Genomic DNA, 27,514 nt, shown 5'->3' on the forward strand with positions numbered 1-27,514 from the left:
CCAAGGCATACCCACGGCACCCGGGGCTATTTTCCGACAGCATCATGACGGCCCCCATGATGGGGGCATTTCCCCATGAACAATAGTACGGGCTGGCTCATGTTTTATGGACTGCTTTTCATTGATCCCTTGTGAGCTGTAGTTTCTTCTTCTGAACTTGGGAACAATAATCCCCAAATATTTCACATGCTATTTTATAGACTGAATGAAATAATGGATCTGCATGTACTTTGTAAATGAAAACATTACACAAACGCCAGTTAGCATTATTGTTGCTTCATGCATTGTTTCTAGAGAAGGATGGGTTGTGTTCGTAGACAACTGATTTAGAGGCAGACGCATTTGGGAACATGGTCTGAGTGTAAGCTCTGGGTCCCTGGTTTGCAGTTCCATTCAGTCACTTCGAATCTGAGAACTGATGAAGGGTTTCATATTCGAGTAGAGCGTTGCTTTATCTTGGAAGGCAGTAAGGGCCTTTGTGTAGTGATCTCGTCCTGGCACCCTCAGACAGGAGACTGGCCTCTCTTAAATACTGATTGGTTTTTTACTCATTACCTTGCTGTGGCTGGTACATCACGAAAGGAAGAAGAATCACAGTCCCAGGCTTTATGGAAGCGGGGGACTCATGATGCAGCTGGTGGTTGAAGGCCTGCTGGCCATGGGCCTTCCGACCCGTCTTATCCAGCTGCCACAGAAGGGAACTTGGAGCTGTAGGGGGAGAATATTAATGCTCTGTGGGCTGATAGGAAAGCAAAGCAAGAGAATTTGTGTTCAGGGATGTTTAGGGCCATACTGGAGGGGCGAACCAAAGCTGTCATGGTAGACTCCTACAGGCTCAACTGAATGTATGTGGGTTGTTATAGGTCATCGATGTGGCCCAAGTACCAATTCACCTGTGTCATCTGTTCCGTGTATGTCCCCAGAATCAGCCAGGAGAGGAGTGTGCCTTTCCTTGGCCTCTTAAATGGGCTCTGAAATGGGTCTGGCTCATTTTACCTGAATTCCCTTTTGTGAGGCCATCTGTCACTGTCTACACCAGGGGTCTCAACAGGGGGTGACTGTACCTCCAAGGGACATTTGGCAATATCTGCAGATATCTTTTTGGTTTGTACAACTGGGGGGTGGTGGTAGTGGTGGTTTCTCCTGGAACCTGGTGGGGAGAAGCCAGGGTTTCTGGTAAACCTCTTACAATTTACAAGACAGCACCTCCCTCACAGCAAAGACCTACCCGGTCCCAGATGGCTTCTGCTAAGCTTGAGAAACCCTGGTCTAAGGTGTACCTCAGAGCCATCTTTTTCCTCCTTATTACATGTTAAGAAGCAGCAGTGTTTAATGAGTGGGAAATTTTATTCATTGAACACTCACTCATTAAGGGAGTAGTCAGGGAGGCCTCCATGGTTTCCAGCTTGGAGAAGGGATGGACAGTGTGGGTGGGTGTTTGAGGCAGGATGCCTGATGGAAATAAGTTGTTTTTCTTCTCAGACTGAGCTGCCCAGTGACCGTGGGCAGGCACCTCCCGTCGCGATGAGAATCCATGCCGAGCCCCATTGGCATCAGCAAAACCCAAATCCCTCTCATTATAGACTTTAGTTAACACCATTAATATTATGAGATTTTTATGACTGCATTTCAATTTTGACTTACGCAACTGTGTCTAATATAGAAGTACATCCAATTTCTCGATTATATATTCTTATCCAGTAAATAGCCTATAATCCCAAATGCCTCTGTCTTTCCATTATCATGGTTATTTTCTGTTATCAACACCCTTCTTGTCTTTCCTGCCTTCCCAGCTCCACTCCAAATATACAAGCCTGTTGTTTTATTAAGTGAAGAAAATGGAGGGCACAGGCCATGGCAGGAAGGGGCATGTGAAACATTTAGCAGGACTTGTGCAGAAATGAAGCCAGAGGCTTCAGTCCTGAGGCTGTATACTAGGCCGAGAGTCTCCATGTTTTTGTGACATGCCCGCTTTGAGGCCAACTGGAAGCTACAGAGTTTCATGGGTGATGCTGACTGCCAAGCCCAGCACCTCACAAAGATGTTGACCTTTGTAATTTGCCATGTGTTTCCAAGAGTTAAAACTTGTAGAATTCCCATCGCTAAGAAAAACATACACGGAGAAAAATGTGGAGAAAGAGCTTCTTATTCAACTCACGTCTGTCTCAACTCCTAGGCTTGCGTATTTATGATTTCTAGTCAGTGAAGAGTTACAGGAGTGCCAGGAATGTATTGTTTGTTATATGAGTGGACATCATCATGAGCTCCCTCGGCCCCTCACATTCCTACATCTGGATCTAGGCTCTCCTCATGCAATTCCGCCTTCGGGAGTAATCTTCCAACCAACACTGGCTTCTGTGATCATAAGGTCATTTTAAGCAGCCCTGGGTACTTGTGCGGGGTTTCACTCTAAGAAAGAACATCTCCCTCTGAATGTAATACAGAAGAATGGGTCTCAAGGGAGGAAACGGTCCTTCATTCCCACCCAGCCCGAGATTAGAAAGCATCCATGGCGGTCACAGACGCCATATTTGATGGGGCTGAAGTGTTCAAGGGGGCTGCCACTGACTTCGCCACGTTTCCCTGACTAGGCGGTGAAGGGTTTGTGATTCGAAATGAATTTTTGTGTAGTTACCCGACTTTGGGCGATTTTCAGCCCTTCAGATGAGGTAGTTGGGGAAGGAGGGTACTTTGCTGGATGATTCATGTGCCACAGTAAAGAGCCAGGAAGAGGCTGCTCCCCCTGCTCCCCTACACACACAGACACACAAACACACACACAGACACACACAAACACACACACAGACACACACACATACACATACACACACAGACAGTTGAGGGACACCCTCTGTTAACCAGGTGTTTACTTGGGCTGTCAGAAGCAGTCTCTAGATTTTCTGAACAAAGTGACTTGAAAAGGAGCTCTTGGAACTTTATTACTGTTCCTACCAGAACCCCACCAGCCTTGAGTAAAACAGAAACACTGATATTCTCCCAGGGATATTCTCCATCTGGAGTGAACTGGTCTTAACTCATTTTCCCTCCACCTTCGGCTGCCCTCTGCGGCAGGGTCTGTATTCACATTCAACATCAGCTGCCAGATGTTGCTTAGGATCTTGGAGCCTCTCAGCCTCGACTCCTTATGAGTCTGCCTACCTCTGCCTTCCTATCCTTGGTGTCCCCACAGGAGGGCTGGGGCCATCTGCAGCCCCTGATTGTCTGCCTCCCTCCCTCAGAACCCACTGGATGGCACTTTGGGCCAGGCCAAAGGGAGTGTGAGTCAGGCCCTCTGCCCTCTCTGCCTCCAGGTTAGCCCTGGCCTTCCCCTGTTGCTCAGTTCCAAGGGAAGATGGATGTTGGCTCTCACAAGGCTCATCGATGGGCCACCTGGCTTCATGTCACTCCGATCCTTCTCCCCTCTACTTTCTCTCATTTTCTCTGGTTTCTCTTGTAGGCTCCTCTGTTCAAAATATTTCCAGAATCTGACTCCTTCTGGAGGTGTGCCTCGTTCCCTGCCCCGTCCTAACCTTGGCTCAAGTGTTACCTTCTGGGTGAAAAAGTCTTGTGATGACCACTCTTGAAACTGCAGCCCTTCTTCCCCTCTCCTGTCACTCTCATCTTGCTCGTCTGTCACTGTCTAACGAACTGAGTAGTTTACGGCATATTGATTATTGTCTGTCCTTATCCACTAGAACAGAAGTCTGCAAACTTTTTCTGTAAAGGGTCAGACAGCAAATATCTTAGGCTTTGTGTGGGCTGTGCAGTCTCTGTGGCAACTCCTGCATCTGGCTGTAGTAATGTGGAAACAGCTGTGGACAATGTGGAACAAAATGGTTCACGTGGTCCGTAGTTGGGGAACTCCGCTAGAGTCTGACCTCCATGCGGGCAAGGATTTTTGTCTGTTGTTGGCATGGCGCATAGTAGGTACTTGCGTGAGTTTCCTTAGGCTGCGGTAACAAAGTTCCACAGACCCAGTGGCTTAGAGCCACAGAAATTGTCTCACAGTCCTGGAGGCTAGAAGTCTGAAATCAAGGTGTGAGAAGGGCCACACTTCCTCTGCCACTTGTAGGGAAAAGATGCTCCCGGGCCTCTTCCATCTTCTGTGGCCCCAGATGTTCCTTGGCTTATGGTGTTAACACTCCAATCTCCACCTCCAGTGTTTTCCTTGTGTTTCTTCACATCATCTTTGTCGGTGTCTGTGTCCACATTTACCCTTTTATAAGAACAGCAGTCATATTAGATGAGAGCCCACCCTCATGACCTCATTTAACTTGATGACCCTTGTACAGACTCTATATCCAAATGAGGCCACGTTCTGAAGTACTGGGGTTAGGACTTCAACTTATCTTTTTTGTGGGGGACACAATGCAGCTCCAAATAGTGCCCAATAAATGTGTTGAACGAATGAATGAATGACTGAGTTTTACTAAATCATGTTTCTTTCTTACTAGTATCTTTTTTCTTCACACTGGTTTTATTAAAATTTTGGGGGGGGCGGTTTATTAAAATTAACCTTTTCTCTGTAAGTTCTTTCCCTTTAAAAATGAACAAAAAAATTAGACTTTAAACATTCATTATGTCTCTCATGCCTGTGTCCCAGGCATATTCATCCCTGGATGTGTGGTGTTGAGGAAGACAGACATGGTGGCCGCCCTTCCGGCTCCTGGTATGCCAGATGGATCGTGGATCTTCTGTGCTATGGAAGTTCTTTCATAGAAACTCAAAGTCACAAAAACAGAAAGCTTCACTAGTAGTAGAATGAAAGGAACAGGAGCAATCATGTGGAGTTGTTGAGTTTGTCAGAGCCGATTTTTACCGTACTGTTCTGGGTCATAGAGCCCAAGGCATACAAGTTCCCAAGTCAAGCCAGCTTCAGTGATAGTGGATGTTGCCATGGTGACAGAGAGGGATGTGTTCCCCCAGGGGCCTTGACAGCGCATCTTCAGAAGCCTTTCTGCTTGTTTGTGCCAGAGCAGGCGAGCATGGCCAGTAGGTACTGGACCCGGTGAGATCCTCTCCTGTTCTTTGACCTCATGAGAAGGGGGTGGGGGTCGTACCCATTTTATAAATAAGATTCAAATCCAGGTTGACGGACTCAAAGTTTATCCCTCTTTCTGCTACCATCGGAGCCCATCTAGTGTTGTTTTCCTCCTCCCACTTTGTTGAGGTATAATTCGTAACTTAGAATTCATCTCTTTTAAAAAATGCACAATTCAGTGCTTTTTAGTATATTCAAAGTTGTGCAACCATCACCGTTATCTAATTCTGGAAATTTTTCTTCACCCCAGAGAGAAACCCCGACCCCAGCCCCTGGCAACCACTAATCTTTCTCTCCTCCATGGATTTCCTTATTCCAGGCATTGCACATACAAGGGTTCGCACAACGTGGGGCTTTTGGTTTCTGGTGATGTCAGTTCTTTAGTGCCTCTTGTCAGTGTGGTTTGGCGCATCTCAGTGCCCCCAACGTTTACTGAGTGGTAACTGCTGGGCTCTGGGAAACGAAGATGGGGAAGGCCGTCAAAGGGATGTCAGCACTGAGTGGTAGGGATGGCTTAAGAAGTGTGCACAGACAGTCTCCCAGAAAGCCAGCGGGGTCCCTGGTCCATGCTGAGCGGTCCACAGAGCTTAAGGGTACAGGGACTACCTGATGGTCAACTTATGTCCTACAGAATTATAAAGAGACCAGCCCTCTGGTAAAAGATGGTCCTTCCTCCTGCTTCCCCAATTTGCCAAGCCCCTTCCTTCTTTCCTCTGCCCGGAAGACTGCAGGTGTCCCCCCTGTCTCCACTTCCCACTCCCCCCGGTTCACGCCTGCTTATCCTGCACCACTGGCCTGTGGTGGGCGCGTCCTCTGTGAAACTTGCCCCGTCCGACCCCACTAGCCGAGGCTACTCCGCCGGGCAGTCTCACAGACCCACGCTTCTCCTTCGTGGCATGTATCAGGGCTGTGGCTCACTGATAAGGCTGTCATTAGTTAGTGTCCATCTGGCCCCTGAGACTGTGAGGTGTCTGTTCTGTTCAGCCTCGTGCTCTAGGGATGGACGTGACGCTGGACACCTGATACCCGTGGGGAACACAGACGTGGGTGGAATGGAAGGGCATTGATGCTGAGTAAGGAGACTCCAATATTTTGTGCTTCAGGGACACCGAGATCCATTTATTCCCCTTTTGAACCCTCCAGTCCCATGCTGCCATATTTAGGGTAAAGTCAATCCCAAGCAGTTTTTCCCTTAATAAAGGCCCACCTGTCCCCTGCCTGCTTTTCTGTCAGCACAGGCCCCACAGGATGGGAGTGTGATTTCATGGAAATAACAATAGCCCACTTGAGGCACTTGATGACCGTCTCCCTCATAAAGTAAGTCATTTTTTGGATCTTGTTCTCCACCTTTGTAATAAACAAAGCCCCACATGACTTTGCTGAGAAGGCAGCTTGCCTGGACCTTGCATTGCCCTTGTTATTTCTGATGACTCTGGAGGACCTGTGATACCCTCTTTCCTTTCAATGGGAAAACAGCATGGGCAGGACTCGCTTCGCCCTCGCGTGCTGCTCCATCAGTAAGCCTGGAGAACATTTGCTCAGGACGCTTCAATGTCCTGTGGTCAGTGGTGCACCTAATGAGATACCGTACCCTAGAAAACTGCCAGCCGAATGGCATTATTGGTAGGTTTTGCTCTTTGGTCTGTTCAGTAAGTCAGTGGCTCAAATGCAGATGTCATGGATCATTTCAGACTCTAATAAAAAATCATGCCCCATGGGGCTGTTCCCTGAGGTTAGAAAATGAACAAAACAACCGTGCAACTCTCCAACCTCGAGCCCTTGAGTCCTGGCACATTTTTATAGGTTGTTGGCCACAGGCAATGTGAAGAGCGCTCCTTTTGAGGAACTTGATTTAATCCCATTAATTGTGCCTCATCTTGTTTTATTTTTCCCTCCCTTCCCCTATTATCCTGTTTTGTTTCTTAAATTCCACCTGTGGGAGAAACCATATGAAATCAGAGAGGGAGAAAAACCTTAAGAGACTCTTAACTCTAGGAAAAACTGAGGGCTGCTGGAGGGGAGGGGAGGAGGGGGGATGGGGTAACTGGGGGATGGGCATTAAGGAGGGCGCGTGATGTGATGAGCACTGGGTGTTATAAGCACCTGATGAATCCCTGAACTCTACATCTGAAGCTAGTAATACACTGTATGTTAATTAATTGAATTTAAATAAAATAAAATTTAAAAAAGGAGGAAAAGAATTATGCCTTGTGACCCCACTCAGGAATTCATGATGCTGTTTGCTTCTAAGACGTGTATGCAATCCAACAAGATCGTAAATGTGGAAGTGGAAACCCCAAATGGGAGAATGACAGTTCAGCACGGTAGCAACCCTCAAAAGAGTCCCAAATTTCTTTTGTTAGGGGAGGCCTTCCATTGTGCTAGGATCTTTCTGGCAAGAATAATCCGTAGACACAGTAAAGCGTCAACATACTCACTTAAACACACACAAAATGAGGGTCGTTGGGGTGGGCTGCTTTCATGGGTCTCTGTCGGCATCAGCTGAACGCCTTCTGGGGCAAGGGGCTGTCCCCTCCCCCGGTGGAGGGGCCTGTTGTGCCTGCAGATGCCCCCTCCTGCCTGCCCTGCCCCCCTCTGCCCCCAACTTGATGAGACGTTGGAGGGATTGGGATTCTCACAGCAGAGATCTGTTGAGTTGCCCATCCTAGTGTACAATAAAATGGTTTTCTTTACTTTGTCTGTGACTCCGAAGTGTATTTCTTCCCTGGGAATTCACTTACCGCGAGGCAGAGACCGCACGCCCGATGGGTTTCAGTAGCTCACCAGCAGTACTGCAGGCCTCCAGCGGGAACTTGCTAAAGAATAAGAAAGCACAGCCCCCCGCCAGGGTATCTAGATCCTATAGAGATGGCTGGACTTCTTCCAGAACGTAGAATTGATTTTAAAATTCAAGAATGCAAATCTGAGTTCCTGGGCTGCTCAGGTGCGTATGAAAGATCTAAGAGTGAATCAAGGAAACACTTTCAAGGAATCTTTAAGTCCTAGAAGTGAAAAGAGCTGCCGAGGCCACCAAGATCTATCCCTCAGCATGGTTTCTCTTTCCTTTAGTCTCTCAGGGGGTCCAGCAAGTAAACCACTCACAGCAACAGGTGAGAAGAGCGCTTTCTGGAGGATGTAACTGGCCACATTTGAATGCATCGTAACACATTTCTCCCATTTTGCTCTTTCTGCCTAGATTCTTTTGTCGGTGGAGTCATTGGCCTCATTTTTGCATACATTTGCTACAGACAGCACTACCCCCCTCTGGCCAACACAGCTTGTCACAAACCCTACGTCAGCCTCCGGGTCCCGACGTCCCTGAAGAAAGACGAGCGGCCCACCGCTGACAGCGCGCCCAGCATGCCTCTGGAAGGCATCACCGAAGGCCCCGTATGACTAGGGTCTCAGGAGGATGGACGCTGAGCCCAGGGCACGCTCTTCACCCCGGCATCATGACGCAATAGAAGAGGTTTTCTGTAGTGTGTTTCTCATCAGTTTCTTAAAGTTATCCTTCTGCTTCCATTTTGCTCATGGTATTCCTGCTACTTTAGATGTGTCTTTTCAACTCTCTTGAATTTGCAAAGGAAGGACGCAGGAAGACTCTCCGAGAGACATATTGGAAGGAGGCCGCAAGGACAGGGCGGGTGTGACTCGGTCCGTTCCTTTATCTGAAATGTTTGCTGTAACAGCCCCCGTCCTGTGTTCTCATGGTCATAAAACGTAATAATAAAGCCCCCCACCTGGAAGACGGGTGTGGGCCGTCCAGGGCTGCAGAAGTCATTCAGAGACGCGGTGTGTGTCACGGCCGAGGCCGGGGTGGGGAGCAGGTCCAAAGCCAGCTCTGGCCGTAGATCATTCCAGGTGCTGAGCTCTGGAAGCTTTCTGAAAGGGCGGCTTACCACGGCAGATGCCCCTGAAATGGAGCTGGTGGTTGAGGCTGCTGCCTTAGTGTTTCCAGGGCCTGTGAGTCATTGAATCTAGAATGAGCTCACACAGAGGCTTTCACCAAATACTGTGAAAACAAAGATGCCCGTGGGCCGGGATGGAGAGGAGGTCACTACAGTTGTCTGAGGGTGGGGGGGGCGGAGGGACACTGTATCCTTTCCAGGGAATGGCTGGGTGACCTCTGGCCGTAAGAAGCAGCTTCCAGGGAGAAGTTTTCCCCTCTAGGACCTGAATTTTGCAGGACTCTGTTAGAAGTCTTCTTCAAACAGTGGCGCCTTCCCACTCCTGTCTGGCCGGTGGCATTTCAGCATGGTAGCAGGGCTCTGGAGGAAAGTACAGGAACAGAATCAGGAATGCCCTGTTCTCGCTCAGCCAGTCGAGAACGCTTGTCAGTCTGAGAGCAGGGCACGCTGCTCCTTGGCCAGTTTGTTCTTTTCAAGGCAGTGAGACTTCCCTCCATTTGGTTCTGAGCAGACACACACATGGTTCTCCAGGTCCCTGGGCCTGCTGCGGAGAGGGACATCTTTGATGGCTAAGGACTGTCACCTTGCAGCAGGGGCTGTCACAGACTGCCTCTAGAAAGACTCAAGTGGCTGTATAAATTGTCTCCTGGGCAGCTCTGGGCTGGGGTGCCAGTGAGAACCACCATGATGTTTTCGATCAGCTGTCTACTGTCTACACTGTGCGTTCAGCCCTGGAGGGCAACATGCCACCTCGTGAAGACCTTTTACATTTAAAAACAGATGTGATATACTTTAAAAGCTAAATCATAGCTGTGTATAAGACATAATTTAAAATCCAGAGCTAAAATTCATATAAAGTTAGAAAATGAAATATTCTGCTTCAACTAAACATTTATAATTTTCAAATATAGTCAAAAATAAAGATGCCGGAAAAGGATCCTTTGCTACTGTTTAAAAAAAAAAAAAAGCAAAACCACCCAATGTATTTCAAATACTGTTTGATTCTGTACTTACCAGAGCTCTGCTTAGCAAGCAGGACGAAGTGAGAGTTACACTTCATTACTGAGGACCTAAGATTCTGGGCCATGTAATGTAAATTTAATATAAATACTTATGTTTACAGATCAATGGAAGGATTCTGAAAAGTAACAAAGAACAGAGCATTATTAATGCTGATAATTGAATGGAAAGTCCTACTATGGGCCATGCCAAAGCTTTTGTTGAATTATAAAGTGACAAAGGACACCGTCACTGGAAGCTATGGCTGGATTCTCAGGAGCCATAATTCAGTGTCAGTTCACAGAAGGCGGGTGTTTTTGTCGATCCATATATGTTAATTTCACACTCTATTAACATGAAGGCAAAGTAACACCATATTGCACTAATGAAATGGCTGTGAATGGAGGCATTTCTTTCTGCCCCGATCTCTTCCGGACGTGAGGGGTTACTAGTGGAGGCTCACTGGCAAGGCAGGTGGCACAATGTGCAGACAGATCCCACCCTGGCAGCTGTGGTCCCTGAGACGTCTCTTCCTTCCCTGAGTGAACCTGCTCAGATCAAATCAGAGATCAGCAGGCATAGGTCAGACACCTGGAGGGACTAGGGGAGGAATGACCTGAGGGAGCAGGTCAGGATGTGGGATGAGTAGAAGCCTTGTACACCTAGAGAGCACACGCCCCAGGTAAAAGGCGCTGGCTGTCTTTCGTTCCAGGTTGCTGCCAGGTAGAAAGACAAGCCCAGTGTTGCCAGATCTTCTGATTTTGTAAGAGAAGTCAAGAATCTGCATTCTTATGGAAAAATGCTTGATTTTATATCAGATAGCTATTTCCACTGAGATGCTTTAGGATGCAAGTAATAAAAAACCCAATTGAAAGCAGCTTGACCAGTAGGGATTTATTAATAGTATAAAAAGAAATTGAGAAGTAGGTGGCCTCAAAGGCCCCCAGCCCTTTCCATCCTCTTGCTCTATTATCTTCAGTATGCCGGTGATATTCTCCTCATGATCACGAGGTGGCTGCGGTAGCCCCAGGAATCACATCTTCATTCAGTCGTGCTCAAATGCAGGAAGAAAGGAACCCAGTGATGTGACAAGATAAATGTACTCATGAGTCTCTCTTTATAAGGAAGAAAGTGTTTCCCAGCACCCCTGAGAAGAAATTCCCTTTGCCTACATTGGCTAGAACTGTGTCGTATGGCAACCTGCAGATGTAAAGGGAGCTTAGTAAGGAGAGTAACCAGCTTTTTCAGCTTCTGGGGTGCTGGGAAACACGCTTTTTTTTTTTCCTCACCAGAGTTGCTTTCCGTTGCTTATGATGAAAACTGCATCTAAAGAATTTTCATTTCATCAGTCACCACTCTCCAGAATTGGAGGGACTGTTTACAAAGGGTTTGCAGACATTGTATTGATAACACCAAGGTTCAAATTCCACTCCTAACTTTCCAAAACTGGACTCTGCAAAGGTAAGCCCATCCATCATGCAAACTCCAGTTGGAAATTTTAGAGAATTCCTGGCAGTTAGTAATCTAAACCGGAATGTTCCCCAAGTCTCTAGTGGCCAGTGGTTCCAAACTCTGGTGCATACACCGAACAGAACACCCAGCGCAGCAGCTCAGACAAGGAGGAGGTCCTGACGTGGTGCTTTGATTTTGCTCTTGCCCCCCACCCCGTTCAAAACAAAACAAAAACACCCCCCCATTTCCTAAGATTGAAAAAGTGAGTTGCTGATTTCGGTGTAAAATTTACCATGAATTTTAAAGATGTGGTGCTTCTCTGAGGAGTGCGTTTCCCTTGTATGTGTGTATTTATGCCTTTAGAATTCTGATGGGCAGGGGCTGGCTCTTTTCACCATGCCTCTTGATTGGGGACATGGTGACCCTGCGCTTGTCAAACAGAAGTATTAACATATTTGAAAATGACCTTGATACCCGTCACTATCACTGTCCTAATGCAAAGGAATCCAATCTCAATTAGGGTTAAAATTCAGGGTGATTTATACCAGTGCAGAGAAGATTTAGTACTAGAATTCCAGGGGAACTTCTTTTGGGAGGGAAGAAAAAGAGAAGAGATAACTGGTATTATACTGGCATTTCCCAAGGGACTTTCGCAGAACTGGTCTGGTTTTGTGAAAATACAATATGATATGATACAATGTGGTACAGTATAATATAGTGCAGTTCAATGCAGCATGATATACAGTGTGGTAGAGTGCAATGTAATATGCAGTATATAGTATAGAGTATACGGCATATGTTATACAATATATAGTATATAGTATAGTACAGTGCAGTGTGATACACAGTGTACAGTAGAGTATAATGCAATCTAGTATAGCCTAATACAGGGTCATACAGGACAGTGTGATACGATATGGTATAGTACAGTGCAGTAGAACACAGTATAATATAGTACAGTGCAATACGGGTGGTTAACATATTCTAACCCCCCCTTAGAGATCCGAAATGTACAATAGCATATTAAAGGCTCTAAGAAGTCCTGCACTGAAGAAACTGACCATTCTCATTCTCGTTGATACCTTTTGGTGCCAGTTCTTGCTGCAATGTGGTCATGACTGCTAGTGGACTTCTGGAGATAATCAGGAATAGCAGTGCTCCCAGGGACAATGGGAGTGACACCTTCACACAACGAATGCTGTGTGGTGGGTGAGCCCCGGGGATGGCCCTGTTCCTCTGGTGCAGCGTCGTATCCTGATCTGCCCTAGAAGGTTCCCCGGACTGATAATAGACCACAGGCATGGATGCCCTCGGGGGCCTTGCACACCTGCTTTGTCCCCATACTTGTGCTTAGTCATCAAGAGATGCTCGCTCCTCCAGGTGCTGCAGGGAGAGGTGGAAGCACTCAGAATGGGGCCAGGCAGCCCTTGAGCAAACGGCTTCATCCCCGTGAGCCTCATTGTCTGCATCTGCAGAGTGGGAACCAGAGCAACCTTGTAGGACCTTGTGGGATGGCTTGGGAATCAAGAAGGTAATGTTGGGCCAGGACCGCTGTAGTTGCTGCAGAAATCCTGGGGGGTCTGTGCCAGCACTCTAGGGTTATAGAACTCCCTGAAGACTATAGGATCATTGTAATGCAAATAAGGAGAGCTTTTCTTTCTTTTTTTAATGTTTTTTTATTATATTATGTTAGTCACCGTACAGTACATCCCTGGTTTCTGATGTAAAGTTCGATGATTCATTAGTTGCATATAACACCCAGTGCACCATGCAATACGTGCCTTCCTTACTACCCATCACCGGTCTATCCCATTCCCCCACCCCCTCCCCTCTGAAGCCCTCAGTTTGTTTCTCAGAGTCCATAGTCTCCCATGCTTTACTCCCCCTTCTGATTACCCCCCTTTCTTTATCCCTTTCTTCCCCTACCGATCATCCTAGTTCTTATGTTACATAGATGAGAGAAACCATATGATAATTGTCTTTCTCTGCTTGACTTATTTCACTTAGCATTATCTCCTCCAGTGCTGTCCATGTTGCAGCAAATGTTAGGTAATCGTTCATTCTGATGGCTGAGTAATATTCCACTGTATATATGGACCACATCTTCTTGATCCAGTCATCTGTTGAAGGGCATCTCGGCTCCTTCCACGATTTAGCTATTGTGGACAATGCTGCTATGAACATTGGGGTGCATATGGCCCTTCTCTTCACTACATCTGTATCTTTGGGGTAAACCCCTAGTAGGGTGATGGCTGGGTCATAGGGTATCTCAATTTTTAACTTTTTAAGGGACCTCCACACTGTTTTCCAGAGTGGCTGTACCAACCTGCATTCCCACCAACAATGTAGGAGGGATCCCCTTTCTCCACATCCTCTCCAGCAATTGTTGTTTCCTGCCTTGTCAATTGTTGCCATTCTAACTGGCGTAAGGAGAGCTTTTCTGGCAACACCGTGATGATCACTTAGTATTGAAGTCCTCACATGCGATCCCTCTACTGATGGCTGCTGCCACCAATAGGCGGTGGTACAGTTGATCCCCTTAGGGAGCCCAGATCCTCACTCTAAGAAGCTTGACTTAATATGGTGGTAAATGTCACTGTTGTTTTCATAGGAATTCCTATCTCAGAGAGGTGCTCGCACTAAGTCTCAAGTTTGCTGCAGTGGGAGAGGAAGGCCGGCCCGCAGCAAAGGCAGCGTTGGGTTGGTGGGGACTGAGAGATGTGTGGGCCCCCTCACCCCGGGAAGGGAGAGGAGTCAGGAAGGGGCAGGGAGGACCTCCTGCTACCCCAGAAAGAGGAAGCAGGTGGAATTATTGGAGAAAAGCATGGAATTAGAAAAAGCCACAGAAAGACTCAAAGGCTCGGGAGCTTCTTAAGGATTGCAGAATGTTCTGGTTCACATGGAAACAACTCTGGCAAAATAGTGCTCGTACCTGTGTGCCAGGTGCAAAGGATAACCTTGAGCTAGAGAGGGTGATGTGTCTGCAGAAAGGGCAGCACTGGCTTCAGTGGAAGGGGAGTTTTGTGAAGTGGGCCTCCCAGCCTTATTTTAAAACGAGAGTCAGACCCCCTTTACCATGCTTTTGTACACCCCCCGCCACCCCTCCCACACACACACACACTGGAGAGTGTCTGAAGGTGCGGCTCTTTCATATGCCTCACCTGGGCCTGCTGCTGCCTGAAGCAGACTTTATAGAACATTCTTATCTTCAGCTGGTCATCCTGGCCCACCATGTTACCCTACATCTGCACCTGGACCCAAGAAGAAGGACACTTGAACTCATGGCTTGCTGCTGACAGAGGGGAAATTTAAACCGAAGCAGGGGCCGCCTTTTGGGGCTGACTTGAACAGATGCCGGCACAACACTGTATTAAGTTCACGCACATGACAGGTAAGAGTCGGCTCTGGGCTGTGCTTGGGTTCAAGGCTAGCTTGATCACCTCCGTGAACAGGTCACAAACCCCTTTGAAGACTCAATGTCCTCATGTGTGAGGTTGGGTTTTTGTGAGGATTAAATGAGGAAAGCGTGTACAGATAGTGCTTACTTAGTGCAGGGCTTGGTACATAGTAGGTGCTCAATCGGTGTTGGTTGCTGTTGTCCAGTGTGGTCTGCCACTGTGTTGTGTGAAGCGTGGGTCGTTCTACATGAGTGGATTTTCCTGAAAAAATAGCATCAGATGCCTTTCTGACATGGTGACCATTTTTGTTTAAAATCTTTGATCAATGAATTCTACACCCTGAACTCTCCTTGCCCAGAGGTTGTTCCCTAGAATAGTACCTTTGCTTGAAGAACCTAGTGCCACGATTTTGAAGAGCACTTGAATATTGTATAATGGGTAACAATGGGGTCATTGATACAATTTGTGCCATTTTGTAGATGAGCAAACTAGGGGTCAGAGACGGCAAATGGTCTGCCCAAGGTCACACAGCTTGCAAAAGGAAGCCATTGGTGTCCAGGCCTGTGTGACAGCAGAGCATGAGCTCCTCGTGGCTCTGCTGAAGCTTGGACAGTGTTGCATCTGTGGTGTGGGTTTGTCATCTCCCACCTCAGTGTCAGGAGGAAGGGCCAGGCTCCTGGGGACCAGACCCCTCAGATTCCAGGAGGAGCAGAGGAAGCAGAGAAGGCCTGGAGGCCGCAGGAGGCCCCGAGGGCTGGGCTAGCAAGTGCTTTCTTTCCCCAGGAGCCTCCAAGTTGCCAAATGGACTTTGCAGAGGGGCCCCCTGGCAGATGACCAGAGAGAGGTGGGGAGGCACGTTCTCAGGGGGAGGGGGACATCTCACTACCCAAAGAGCTGAGCCAGGATTCCTCAGCACAGAAGTTGGGGGTCTTGTCCAACCTAAAATCTGCACTCAGGAAAGGCCATCCAGCTGGTGATATGTGCGCACCACTGTGACTGGGGTGTCCTGCTTTCTTCCTTTGAAAGATGATCCCTTGACTGGATTACTGCTCCTCAGACAAACCTGACCTGCTTTCCTTGTGCCTCTGGCTGCTGACTCTCCTTGTCGTGCAGGACAGCCATCAAAGCCCGGAGGGAAACTCTGGCTCCAGATGGGGGTGCAGGTGGTCCTGGAGGGGTCAGTGCCAGGCGACCAGGCGCCATGTGCTCAGGGGGGTGGGGCAGGAGTGGTTTGAGACAACAGGCTGCTGGAAAACCCTTGGAGGGGAGGGAGTGAAGAGTAACGGTAAGGCTAGCTCCCACTGCCTGAGTGCTCCCTGTGTCCCGGGCTGCCCTGGGGGGCCCCTACGTTCTTCAGCCACCCAAAGGGCAGCTTTGTGGGAGAGACACCATTGCTTCAGTGTGCTGAGAACAGGGAGGCACAGAGAGGATCGTCACCTGAGCTGTATCGCACAGCGGGGGAGGATTTGAACCCAGCAGTCTCCCCCAGAGCTGGCACGTGTGCTCACTACACACACTTCTGGCCTGCAGCAAAAATGCTTGTCCCTCCCCTGCCTGGCCGCTCCACGCTCCAGCCTTCCCAGTGTCTCCCCCCCCTCCCGTCAGCTGCTCCCCTGCGGGCACATGTCACAGCAGAGAAGGCTGACGTTGTTGTCCATCCGAATGTTTAGCTTTCAAAATACTGCTGAGCTTGACCTCTCGTCTGCTGTCTCCTCCTGTCGGAGTCTCTGGGAGTGGAGTGGTCATTGTTACAGAGGTTCGGGAGGGAGCAGGGCAAACACAGAGGCTCAGCTGCTGTATGTCAGGGCCACTGCTGCTTTACTTCTAAGCAGCTTTATGACGGGTCCCTCCAGTGCAGACTGCATGCCCCGAGGGTGACGGCCTCTGACTCCTCCGGTGTCCCCAGCTCTAGAATGCACCCGGCTCGCAGTAGAGGCCCAGGGAGTGTTTGCTGAACGAACGAACGGTATGAAACAGAATGGGGCTCCCTTCCTTCACTGCATCTCCTTCTTCACGTTTTGTAGTCCATCGGAACCTCATCAGTAGACTTTTGTCCCAGAAGCAGCACACGTTCCTAGGACAGTGATAGGCAGGGGAATAGGAAGCTGGGAAATCACTAGGGGATAGAGATTTGGGGAGAAGTGGGGGCTGGGTGGACAAACAGCCCAAGCTGAGGATCCAGGCTGGGGAGGTCGGGGGGTGGGGGCAGGAGAGAGCTTTCCAGGCCAGAGCTGATTGGCCCTGACCCGAGGGCCTCCGGGGCCGCTGGGCACCAGCTCTCCCCTTGGAGCACATGCGGGCATGGCGGGCCTCACCGCCTGGTGACCCAGGGCTCGAGACCCTTCAGGAAGGAAATCAAATACCGAGGCAACCATGCCAGTCATCCACCCAAGGAAGAGGCCGAAATCCTGTCCTGGGTGCCCTGAGGGGCCCCTCACTCTCTGGGCTCCATTCCCCCATTTCCAGCCTCAGCTTGCATCCGGATTTCCTGGGGCCTGACTCCTAGGCTCAGGCTGGGGTACTGTGCTGGTGGTTCGACGGTAGGTGGTGGCGTGACCGGAGTGTAGAGGGACAGGGGCCTCTGTTCCCTTTCTCCAGGTCCTCAGGTCATCTGCACGTGGCGTGCAGGTGGGTAGAGATGGTGTCTTTGTTTATCTGATTACCGATCTCTGGGTGTTACCCTGAGCTCCTGAATTACACGATGTGGTGAGCACTCACTTAGGCACCTCCAGCCGAGCCCCTGCTTCTGTCTCCTCTCCCCCGAAGGACAGAGGAGAGAGCAGACTAGTGTATGGGGCTGTTCTAGGAGTTTCCTCCACCCTGGGAGGGAGGGGCCTCGGAAATGAGGATGTTTGAGGCGGGGTTGGTATTTCGCGGTCCGTGCTGTGTCCTCGTGCTGGGGGATCCCTCTCAGTTCATCAGCCGTAGCCAGACCCCCACTCGTCACCCCGACTGGTTTCTTCCCTCCAATTCCCTTCTTCAGATTGTTCAGCCACTCCTCTTGGACCTACCCTCAAAACACACCCCTCACGCACTCCTCCCCACCTGCGTTGTTGTCACCTTAGTGCAAGCCGCTCTCTCCTGAGCTGCGGTGACGCCCCTGTTGTCACGTTCCCCTCCGTCCCCGGGAATGTTCCACTCAGGAGCCAAGTGCGCGCCCCGGGCGTGCGTGTGTGTGCATGTGTTTGTGTGTGTGTGCATGTGTGTGTGTGTTCCTTTCCATTAAGGTATTATTTACATAGAATAAACTTCCCCGATATTAAGTGTGCAGCTTGTTGAATTTAGACCATTGTAGACGGCTGTGTAAGCACCACGATCAAGATTGAGAACAGCTTCCTCATCCCAGAAGTCTCGTCTTGCCCCTCTGCTCCCCATGCCCACCTCCTGTCCCTCGTGCCCGGTGACCACAGATCTGCTTTCCATGAAACTTTTACCTTTTATAGAATGTCGTGTAATTCCCATCGCGCAGTGCATTGCCCTGTGTTTCCGGCTTCCAGTTTTGGGATTCACCCGCCTCATTGCCCATCTCCTCAAGCCTCTGCCTAAGATGCTGCTTCCTCTCTGTTCAGTAACCAGCTGGGCAGTTTCTCGCCTCTGCTCCCGCGTGGCCTCTGCACCCACAGCTCTGCCTCAGCTCCTCCTGGCCCGGCTCTCTCTTTGGGGCTCGGCTCAGACGCCCCCGCCTCAGAGCTCTCTCACCGAGCTGTCCCCCCACCACACACACACACATTTAATTTTTCTCGTGTATTCTCTTATTTACTTCCCTCACATCACAACCATATTACTCATATACTCTTATAATTTGAACTGTGTTCCTCAAAATGTGTATTTTGAAGTCCTAACCCCCGTACCTTTGAATATGACCCTATTTGGAGACAGGGTCTTTACAGAGGTAATAGGGTTAAAACGAGGTCATGAGGGTGGGCCCTCATCCAATAGGACTGGTGTCCTTCCTTGTAAGAGGGCCACGTTTGGAGACAGACATACACAGGGGGGAGACCATGTGGACGGGGCCATCCACCTACAGGCCGAGCAGAGAGGCCTGGAACACATCCTTCCCTCCGAGCCCTCAGAAGGAGCCAACTCTGCTGACATCTTGACCTCAGACTTCCAGCTTCAGAACTGTGCTTGAGATGACGCCTGTCTGTTGGTTAGGACACCCATGTTGTAGTCTGGGGTTACCACAGCCCTAGCCAACGAATACTTTGTCCCCCCTTTCTGCCCTCACCAGAGTGTGGCTCTCATGGGAGCAGGGATCCCCTCTGTCTCCTCAGTTCTGTCCCCACAGCCTGGCACAGGCTGGCACAGAGGGGGTCCTTGACACGGTGTGAGTTAATGAGTGGGCACCTCCCCTTGATTTTTCTCGCCATTATCTCTATAAGGTTGGCTTGGCAAGGTTTGGTTACTACTCAAGGTGAAACAGCCAAAAGCAAGAGAATTCCAGATTCTTGGTCCCACATCATTTCAATGACTCCATAGTTCCCCAGGGTCCTTCCTGAATAAAATAAAACCTCCAGCCCTTCCTCTTACAGGCTCTGGAATGCTTATTCTCTGAACCTACTTCAGAAGGTTCAAAGCCATCTCTTTGGGGCTGTGGAGACAGATGCCAAAGCCAACGACCTAGCAACCGAATCCAGACACCTCGAAGGGGGTTATTTACCTTAAACAAAGCAAACCAACCAACTTGACAAAAGGCGCCTTTTCTTAACTAAGCATTGACCATCATACTAATTTATAAAGCAAACACCCCAATCCATCCTTATATAATTTATTAGGATTTGGTTTACAGAGACCTTTCAAGAAGCTGTCGGTTTCACCCTCGGAGCTGCAGGCCCGTTGATTAAAACATATCTGCACAGCAAGAGGCATTGGCTAGAAAGGTCAGGAAAGGAGAGGCCAGTGCAGCTTTAATCTGGCGCCCAAGGAGCTGTGAGCAGGCGAGTCCTAAACACAGAGTGGCCGAATGTCTGGACAATGTGGACAAGCAGGAGATAGCAAATATATTCCTTGTCTAAGTGCCTGAGCCTCGGAGCGGGTTTGCAGTAAGACAGCCCATTACATGAAGTCATTTTTTCTAAGCTGCCTGATGGTGTAGCTACTGCTTTAATGCGAAGTTAGTTAACTTCGGGGATGACAGAAGAGCTAATCTGCAGCTCAGCACTGGTGTGGTCTAACTCTTGCTGTTTTCTTTTTAGCCGTTCCTTCTCTGTCTCTGTGTCCTTCAGCAGTGTCTTTTCCGGGACTCTGTATCGTTGTGTGTCTGTGATTTCTACACTCTGTTATCTCTCTCCCCCCTTCTGCCAGCGTGTCTCTGCCTCTTGATGCAGGGCTGTCTCTCTCTCTCTCATCACTTTATCTGGTGGCCTGTGCTGATGGGCACTGAGCTTGGCGGGCTGTGGGGAAATTCCGCAGCCTCCCCCACACTGAAAGCCGTGCTCTTGTGTGGGACCAAAGAGGGCTGCAGAGAGTAAAAATCCCTTTAAGGGTGCGAATGTTCTCATTACCCTGGGACTCGGGAGAGGAACCTCTCCAACTTTGTCACGTCCGTAAAAAAGACCTTTGAAAGCTGTCCAGTGACCTTCACACCTGTGTCTTTTTTCCCAACAGCTAGAAGATGGGTTAATCGTGCTGCATGCTCATTGGCTGGTGCATGAGGGTAGGGTGATTTATTGGGATATAGTTTAGGTTCTGTCTTTGTTGCTGAAGAACTAGAAAGAATGACAGCCTTTGCTATCCCATTTTCTGGGTTCCTCTCTCCCCCAGCCCCGGAGAACCTGCTTTTCTTGATGGCCTGAGGTCACTGTGGGGATGGTGCTGCATACAGTCTGGGGGTTAGAGAGGCAGGAGGGGTCTCCTGGGAGGGGCAGAAGTCTATGTGTCGAGCTCTGACTTAGGCACTGAGGAGACATCCGTGCACAAAACGTTCCTGCACTCGTGGTGCTCATGCTGGGGGTGGGGGTGACTGCGAACCATGATGGGCTCAGTGAGGGGAAGAGGAGCTTCTGGGAAGTGCAGGAGGGAAGTGGAGGTTTAGCTGGGTGGTCTGCCTAGAGAGGAGGGACCCCTATGCCTGGGGGCCCTCCACCTCAACCAAGATGGATGCATACGAGAGTGGCAAGAAGGCAGCAGAATTTCTGTGTCTGAGCAAGCCCATGGGTTTGGGCTGTGAGTGGATCAGCAGATCCTGGAGCAACTATGAGACCCCCTCAGATGTTCTTCATGGAAGACCCCCAAGCCTTTTCAGAATGCTGGGTAGGGATAGGCTCCCAATTTGCTAAGCCAGGCTGGTAGGCTAGGGGTGGGAACTCAGAGTCAAAACTAATTAAAGATTTAAAGAAAATAGAGTAACTTGACATGTTGGGCCCATTTGAATTTGTAATTTCCAAGTCTCACCCAGACTGTGATGGAAGGTGTGTGCTCAGTGGCACCGTACAGAGCTCTTCCGAGTATTGTCCCTTACTCTGTATATATTTGTTAGCTCAGTCCTGGTTTGGTTGGAAGAGTGTAGCTGAGTGGGCAGGTAAGAGTGACAGCTCTGGAGTCATTTTGATCCTTGCTCAAACATAGACTCATACCCACAGATTTATATCCCAGCCCTATCATGTGGCTTTGGGCAAGTTACCTAGATTCTCTTCCCCTCTGTTTGTCCATCTGTAAAATGGCGGTGAGGACAGTATTCCCCAGAGAGGGTTACTCTGACAATCAAGGAAACAATGCATGTAAAGCACATCGAAAAGGCACTTGGCCCCTGACAATTGCCTGAGAAATACTGGCTCTTCTTTTTTCTATTTCCTACTGACTAATCTTAGAGAAAGGAACTATTAGCGACCACCAGCAGTGAAGCTTTGAACCAGATTATTTCTGAAGTTCTGTCCTTCTCTGAATCCCATGGACATAGGGCGTAGTCTCTTCTCCACCTTTAACTAACATTGGGTAAAAGCCATGATTACAAACTGGACTAGCAATGCGGTGGCTTAACTTTTAAAGAGGATGATCTGAGGTTCACAGAAGACCAACCAACAATCCGAGTCACGTCAGGGAGAAGATAGGGCAGGGTTGGGTTGTGTGCACTGTTGTACTCTCAGCACAGTTCACAAACACATCTTCCCTCCTTTGGAACCCTGAGCTCTCCAGTAAGTAATGATAATCACTGCAAAGAGTGAGTGACAAAGAAATGAAAAAGAAGACTAAAAGAAAAGAGAAGACATTGAAGCAAAGAAATTGGCTCATAAACTCACAGAAGAAAATTTGCTAGAGGGGAGCTGCATAAACTCTAGGTCTCTGTTGGCATGGGCATATTCAAGGGCCCTTTGGCTACCTTACGATTTGGTTCCTTGGGAGGAATGAGGGACAACGACTTCAAATAGGCTTAGAGTATGAGACCGAGCTATACAAAATACTAAGAGGACAGGGGTGGTAGCTGTCCTTAATATGCAAATAATTTTGACTGATGGATAGCTGCAGAGCTGACCTTCAATCTCTTCAATGGCTCTGAGATGGATTCCCCAAGCACTAGAGGATCCAAGATGACGGGGTGATCCTGGACAAGGCTTGTCTTGTTACCTGTAGAATGGCATTGATACCTGCCGTAGTTAACTCTCAAGGTGACTATCAGGCTTGTAGGGGAGGGGGGAAATCTTTCCCTTCTACCCTTCTAGGTTCTCAGCTGGAGTCTGTAACAAAACACAGACTAAGAAGAGAAAAACAAGTTGATTAACGTGTATTGCACATGTCGCACGTGGGAGTACCCGGGGATGAGTAGCTCAAAGAAATGGCTTAGAATTCAGGCACATATAGCACCTTCAACAAAAAGTAAATTTATAGAGAAATGACAGGACAAAGAAAAGCAATTTTAGGCTTTCAAGGGCAGCAAACTGTGGGAAGTTCAATGTATTGAAAACTAATGTTAGATAAAGCCTAGCTGGTAGTTTCTTTTTTTCTTTTTGAGAGAGAGAGAAAGAGAGAGAGAGGAGAATCTTAAGCAGGCTCATTGCCCAGCGGGGGGCTTTATCCCACAACCCTAAGATCATGACCTGAGCCAAAATCAAGGGCCAGACACAACTGACTGAGCCACCTAGACGCCTCTCGTAGTTTTTAAGGTAGATTCCTCTGTCGGTGCTATCTCCACACTGCTAAGGGTCTAAAGTTGTCTCCCCTCCTGACAGAGAAAGGGGAGGGACACTTTGTAAATTTATGTCCTGCTTTTAGGCAAATAGAGGAGGGTGGAGAGCTTTCTTTTGGTAACTGTTTTGTCTTAATTGCCTTGCTAAAAAGAAAGCCATAGCCCTAAAGTGTTGTCAGTCACCCCCAGGACAGCAAACCAGGACTTACTTGCAGTTTTAACCTCTCCAGCAGAATTTTAAGCCAATCAGTCTGGAATTTTCTGGTCAAGCACCAATGAGGTAATCTGTCACGTGGACTCTGTCCATTTCCCAAAGGAAGGTGAGGTAATGCCCTTAATAAGACCCCCTGCACTTATCCCTAAGGGAAGGTGACCTTGCCTAACACAATCCTTCCTAGTTTTTTGCTACTGACTTCTTGCCCCACTCTCCTTCCTGTAGAAACCTTCCATTTGTACAGCTCCTCCGAGCTCCCGCCTACTTGCTAGATGGGATGATGCCTGATTCATGGATCGATTAATAAAACCAATTAGACCTTCACATTTGCTCAGTTAAACTTTGTTTCTTAATAGTCTTCAGCCCCAAATAGTTTTCACACCGAAGTGTCACATTTTGGGCTGACATTTTGATTTCCTTCAGGCTCATGTGAGACAATAACTGAAAGCATAGGAATACGATCAGAGAAGATTGCACGTTCTATCTCTTACTCATGCCCTGATATCTGTAGTCAGGCATTTGTGGAATGAGTGGCTAGATTAGGAGTGGAGTGGATCATCAGGAAGAAGAGTATGGAGGTTAAAGTAACACCTCTGGCAGTGCCAGCCAGGGCTATGCCTACTAGCCAAGATTGGTCCCTTTTACTTGACTCTGATATGCTGCCCGGGAGTCACAAGACCTCTTTGCTGTATAAACACGAATTCTTCCATCAGCTAAAACAGCCAGATGGTGGGGTCCTGCCTCAAGGTAACTTCTACCAAGAGAGAGAATTACTATGAGTCAGTAGGAGTGACTAACAGATTCTAGAGAGAAGACATTGCCTCTTGGCCTCCTAAATGAATTCACCAGCCAGAAGCCTCCTGTCTGCTGACTTTCAGAACAATCTCTTCCAGTTGTCTAGTATTAAGAGTAATAGAACACTTGGGAGAGGCATCAGCATAATCAACTAACTTAGAAAGTGATCATCCCTGGCACTTCTAATAAAACAGAAAATAACAGGAAAGCCTCTATGACTTTACAAGTTCACATGGGAAACTTCCTTCATAAGTAATATGCCATAACAGTGGTTTCACTTTTAAGAGTCAGTAAAGAAAACATGGAAACTTAACAAGCTGCCGGGAATAAAGGCAATCACTATATATTTAAACATGCTCAGTCCTCAAAACGTCTGACTACCAGTGAGGACAAATTCATTTCTGACATGGAGAATCTCATGCTTTTATCCTCACTCAAGACCAGGCTGGGAGCTACAGGACTTCGACAATGGCAATGATCAAAATGATGGCTGGAAGGAGCACAACACTAACCGGATACAGAATCCCTAGAATGTGTGGGTTCATTTGGGATGATGGCAGAAGAAGGCACCGTTTAGTATTATATATAGCAGTGCCTTGCCATCCATAAAATCTGCCCCCGCCCCTTCGATCAATTTTGTTACGCCGATGTACTGATCTACTTTTGTTTTCTGTCCTGCACACTTTCCTCCGGATAGCACTTCGTTTTGGAGGAACCACCCATTCTTCCCTCTGTCCAAGGGGTAAAAGTAGGGCTGGCCCCCACCTCAGAGTCAGAGGTGAAGCATGTGACCTAGTTTGGCCAATCAGAAGATCACATCCGTCTGACCTAAGTGATTGGTTGAGAGGTGGACCAATCAGAGCTGCTGAGCCTCATTCCGGGACTTTTGCGGGAACCAGGGAAATGGAAGCTCTCTATTGCCTGGGGTCGCTGAGAGGATGAGACTGGCACCTCGAAGGGCTGCAGCCATCTTACCAGCAGAAGAGGGGCATTTGCTTGTAGGTGGACCCACACAGAGGAAATCAGAAACAAAAGATGAAGGGAGTGAAACGGATGACGTCACCTGGGTCCCCCTCCCCCAGCTGTGCAGGAGACCAGCCCTGCCCCTAGCTTTCAGTTCCTTGAACCAGTGAACCAGTGAATTCCCCTTCCCTCTGTAGCCAGGTTGAGTTTCATTTTGTATTTATACAACTAAACAAAATGGACACTGCTCTCAACAAGTGCCAATGACAGTGAGTCTGAGCCCTCCAAGACCAGCAGTGCCCCTGGTCTCCCTTCTCTGGGTTGGGAGTCTGTCTGAGCCTTGAGTTTGTTTTATGAGTTTCGGTTGCTCCCGGCCCCTGGGCTTGCTCTCCTCCAGCCCTGGAGCTGGCCGTGCACTCCACCGTCCAGCTGATGCTTGGAACCTGTGGAGTGGGACTTGGTGTTATTCAACTTTTGCCATCATTAGCACACTGTTTTTCTGTCTCTGGTGATGCAGGCGGAATGCAGAGCAGCATGCGGGTTTGAATTCCTCCGCCCGCATTCATCAGGCCGAGTACGTGCAGCTGGGCTGCAACTGCCATTTCTGGCTGATGGCTCAGAGCCACAGTTTCACCGTGTTACTGATACCCATTATGTCATTTTGGAAAACGTAGGGATCTGGCTGTCCAACGCCTCCAAATACGTGGATATAAATAGATAAATATACATTTAAATCCGCTCTTACTTTGATGTGATCTGAGGAGAAAAACACGGTCTTTGTGGTTTGTTTCCCATAGAAAAAAGAAGAAAGTCAGTAACACACTGTCAATATCACAAGTAATAACGACACACAAATACTACTCGTAATTTATTTTTACAGTTATGGTATATAGTGTTTGTGTTTCATAAGGGTTGTTACAATTACCTCATTTTGTGAATGGCATATCCCTCTGCAGGCAGGTGGGGAGTTTCTAGAATCTCAGTTGATACTTATGAAAAGAAAAGCACCACAATTTAGTGGACAAGGGAGTCTCTGAGCCTGGTGTGCACTCAGAGGCCATGTCTTCACATTGCATGATCATATGGAATCTTAGGACACTTAACCAGAGGGCCTCATGTTCGTGAAATACTTTTTCTTCTATTAGTCGCTACAGTAGACCAAAAAGTTTGGCATCTGAATTGACTATCAGGTCCATTGGTTCTCAGATGATGTGTAGTGTAATGAAAAGTCGAGGTCTGAGACTGATGGATACTGACATTCTGGAAAAAATAGGATATCAAAGCAAACTTTTCACCATGATTCCTTGGGTAAATAGGATCTAAGATTCCGTTTTTAGGGAGGAAGAGAGCTGCCCTTGTTTGGAGCAGATTCAGGTCTAGGATTCCACAGGGAGCCATGTGATTGCATTCTGAACAGTGTTTCAATGGTCTATGTTTTTTTTTTTTTAATAAAAAGAAACGAAGGTAGGAAGGAAAAAGGAGGAGAGGAAGGAAGAAAGAATGAAGGAAAGACCAAAAAGCAGGAAAAGAAAAAAGAAACAGAAACTGAGTCAGAATTCTGTTGCAGTATCATTGGCTGGTGGGGAGGATGCTTGGTGGCTGACAGAGCTTGGGGAGCTGTGGAAGGGGTGGGAGCAGAGACCGACACAGAAGCCATCATTTGGAAATCAGAGTCGACTTGTTTCTTGAATGGCAGAAGGAAGAATTAGAACCAGTAAAAGAGGAGAGCGTCTTCAGTTCTGTTTTCAGAACTTTCTTCGTGGAGAAATGGGTTTCCAGGTGAGGTAGTGAGCTCCCTGTCTGAAGATGTGCGAAGCAGACACCAGACACATAGAGGGTGTGTTGATGAGGAAATTCATACGTTAGGGAAATTGTTAGACCAGCAAACTGCAGAGAGTCTGTGTTGTCACATTTGACTATTGGAAATCTTAATGGTGGTCTTAATGGAATACCTTGAAGGAGCTCGAGACACTCAGGAACAATAACTCCTGGGCTCAGGGAGAGCTCAGAGGAGGAAAAACTATGGCAGCAACAACAAAACACACACCAAGCCACACTTTGCCATAATGAGGAGGTGATTACTTCCCTTCAAAACCTCCACAGGGAACGATAGTAGGTAAAAGTTAAATCACAGGCATTTCCCCCTCATTATCTGGTAAATAACTTGAGTTGCCTTTCTAATTAGCCCTGCGCTGTCAGCTCTGGAGAGCTCTCAGAACCCAGTGAGATGGTTATAAAAGTTGCTCAGTCCCAAACTGTGTGTGGTCATTGTTGACTGGAACACTGCCATCCACACAATGACATGAGTAAGAGGCATGGCAGAAGCCACTTACACTCCAGGACATATGGCATAATAACACTCGGAGCTATTGCGTGGCCCTGCAATTCATCTGTTTTTTATGAAGCTAAGCAAAATCTAAGCTCCTAAACTACTACTTAGAAGTCCAGATGGAAAACATTTCCTTCTCCCACCTGTTCTTGGCACACTGTATTCTTGGCCCTGATGGCTGCCACTTTCTGCAGGCTGTGCTAGGTGGCTACGTGTAAATCATTGTTATTAAATGTTGGGTCACTTTTTAATGTGCGCATTAAAGAAAAAGAAATCTAGCATAATTCCCCAGG

The 27,514-nt window shown here is 48.2% G+C and overlaps 1 protein-coding gene across 1 annotated transcript in view; it reads left to right on the top strand.

Moving 5' to 3' along the window:
* The window catches only part of PLPP4 (phospholipid phosphatase 4), a 251,593-nt gene extending 242,789 nt beyond the window's left edge, over positions 1-8,804 (top strand). Inside the window, exon 7 of the mRNA XM_019795492.2 lies at positions 8,238-8,804. Coding sequence (XP_019651051.2) covers positions 8,238-8,437 — 200 coding nt within the window. The 3' untranslated portion in view covers positions 8,438-8,804. The remainder of the gene's footprint in view (positions 1-8,237) is intronic.
* Positions 8,805-27,514: the final 18,710 nt, after the last annotated feature.

Source organism: Ailuropoda melanoleuca, chromosome 6 (genome assembly GCF_002007445.2).
Source record: "Ailuropoda melanoleuca isolate Jingjing chromosome 6, ASM200744v2, whole genome shotgun sequence".
Classification (NCBI taxonomy): domain Eukaryota; kingdom Metazoa; phylum Chordata; class Mammalia; order Carnivora; family Ursidae; genus Ailuropoda; species Ailuropoda melanoleuca.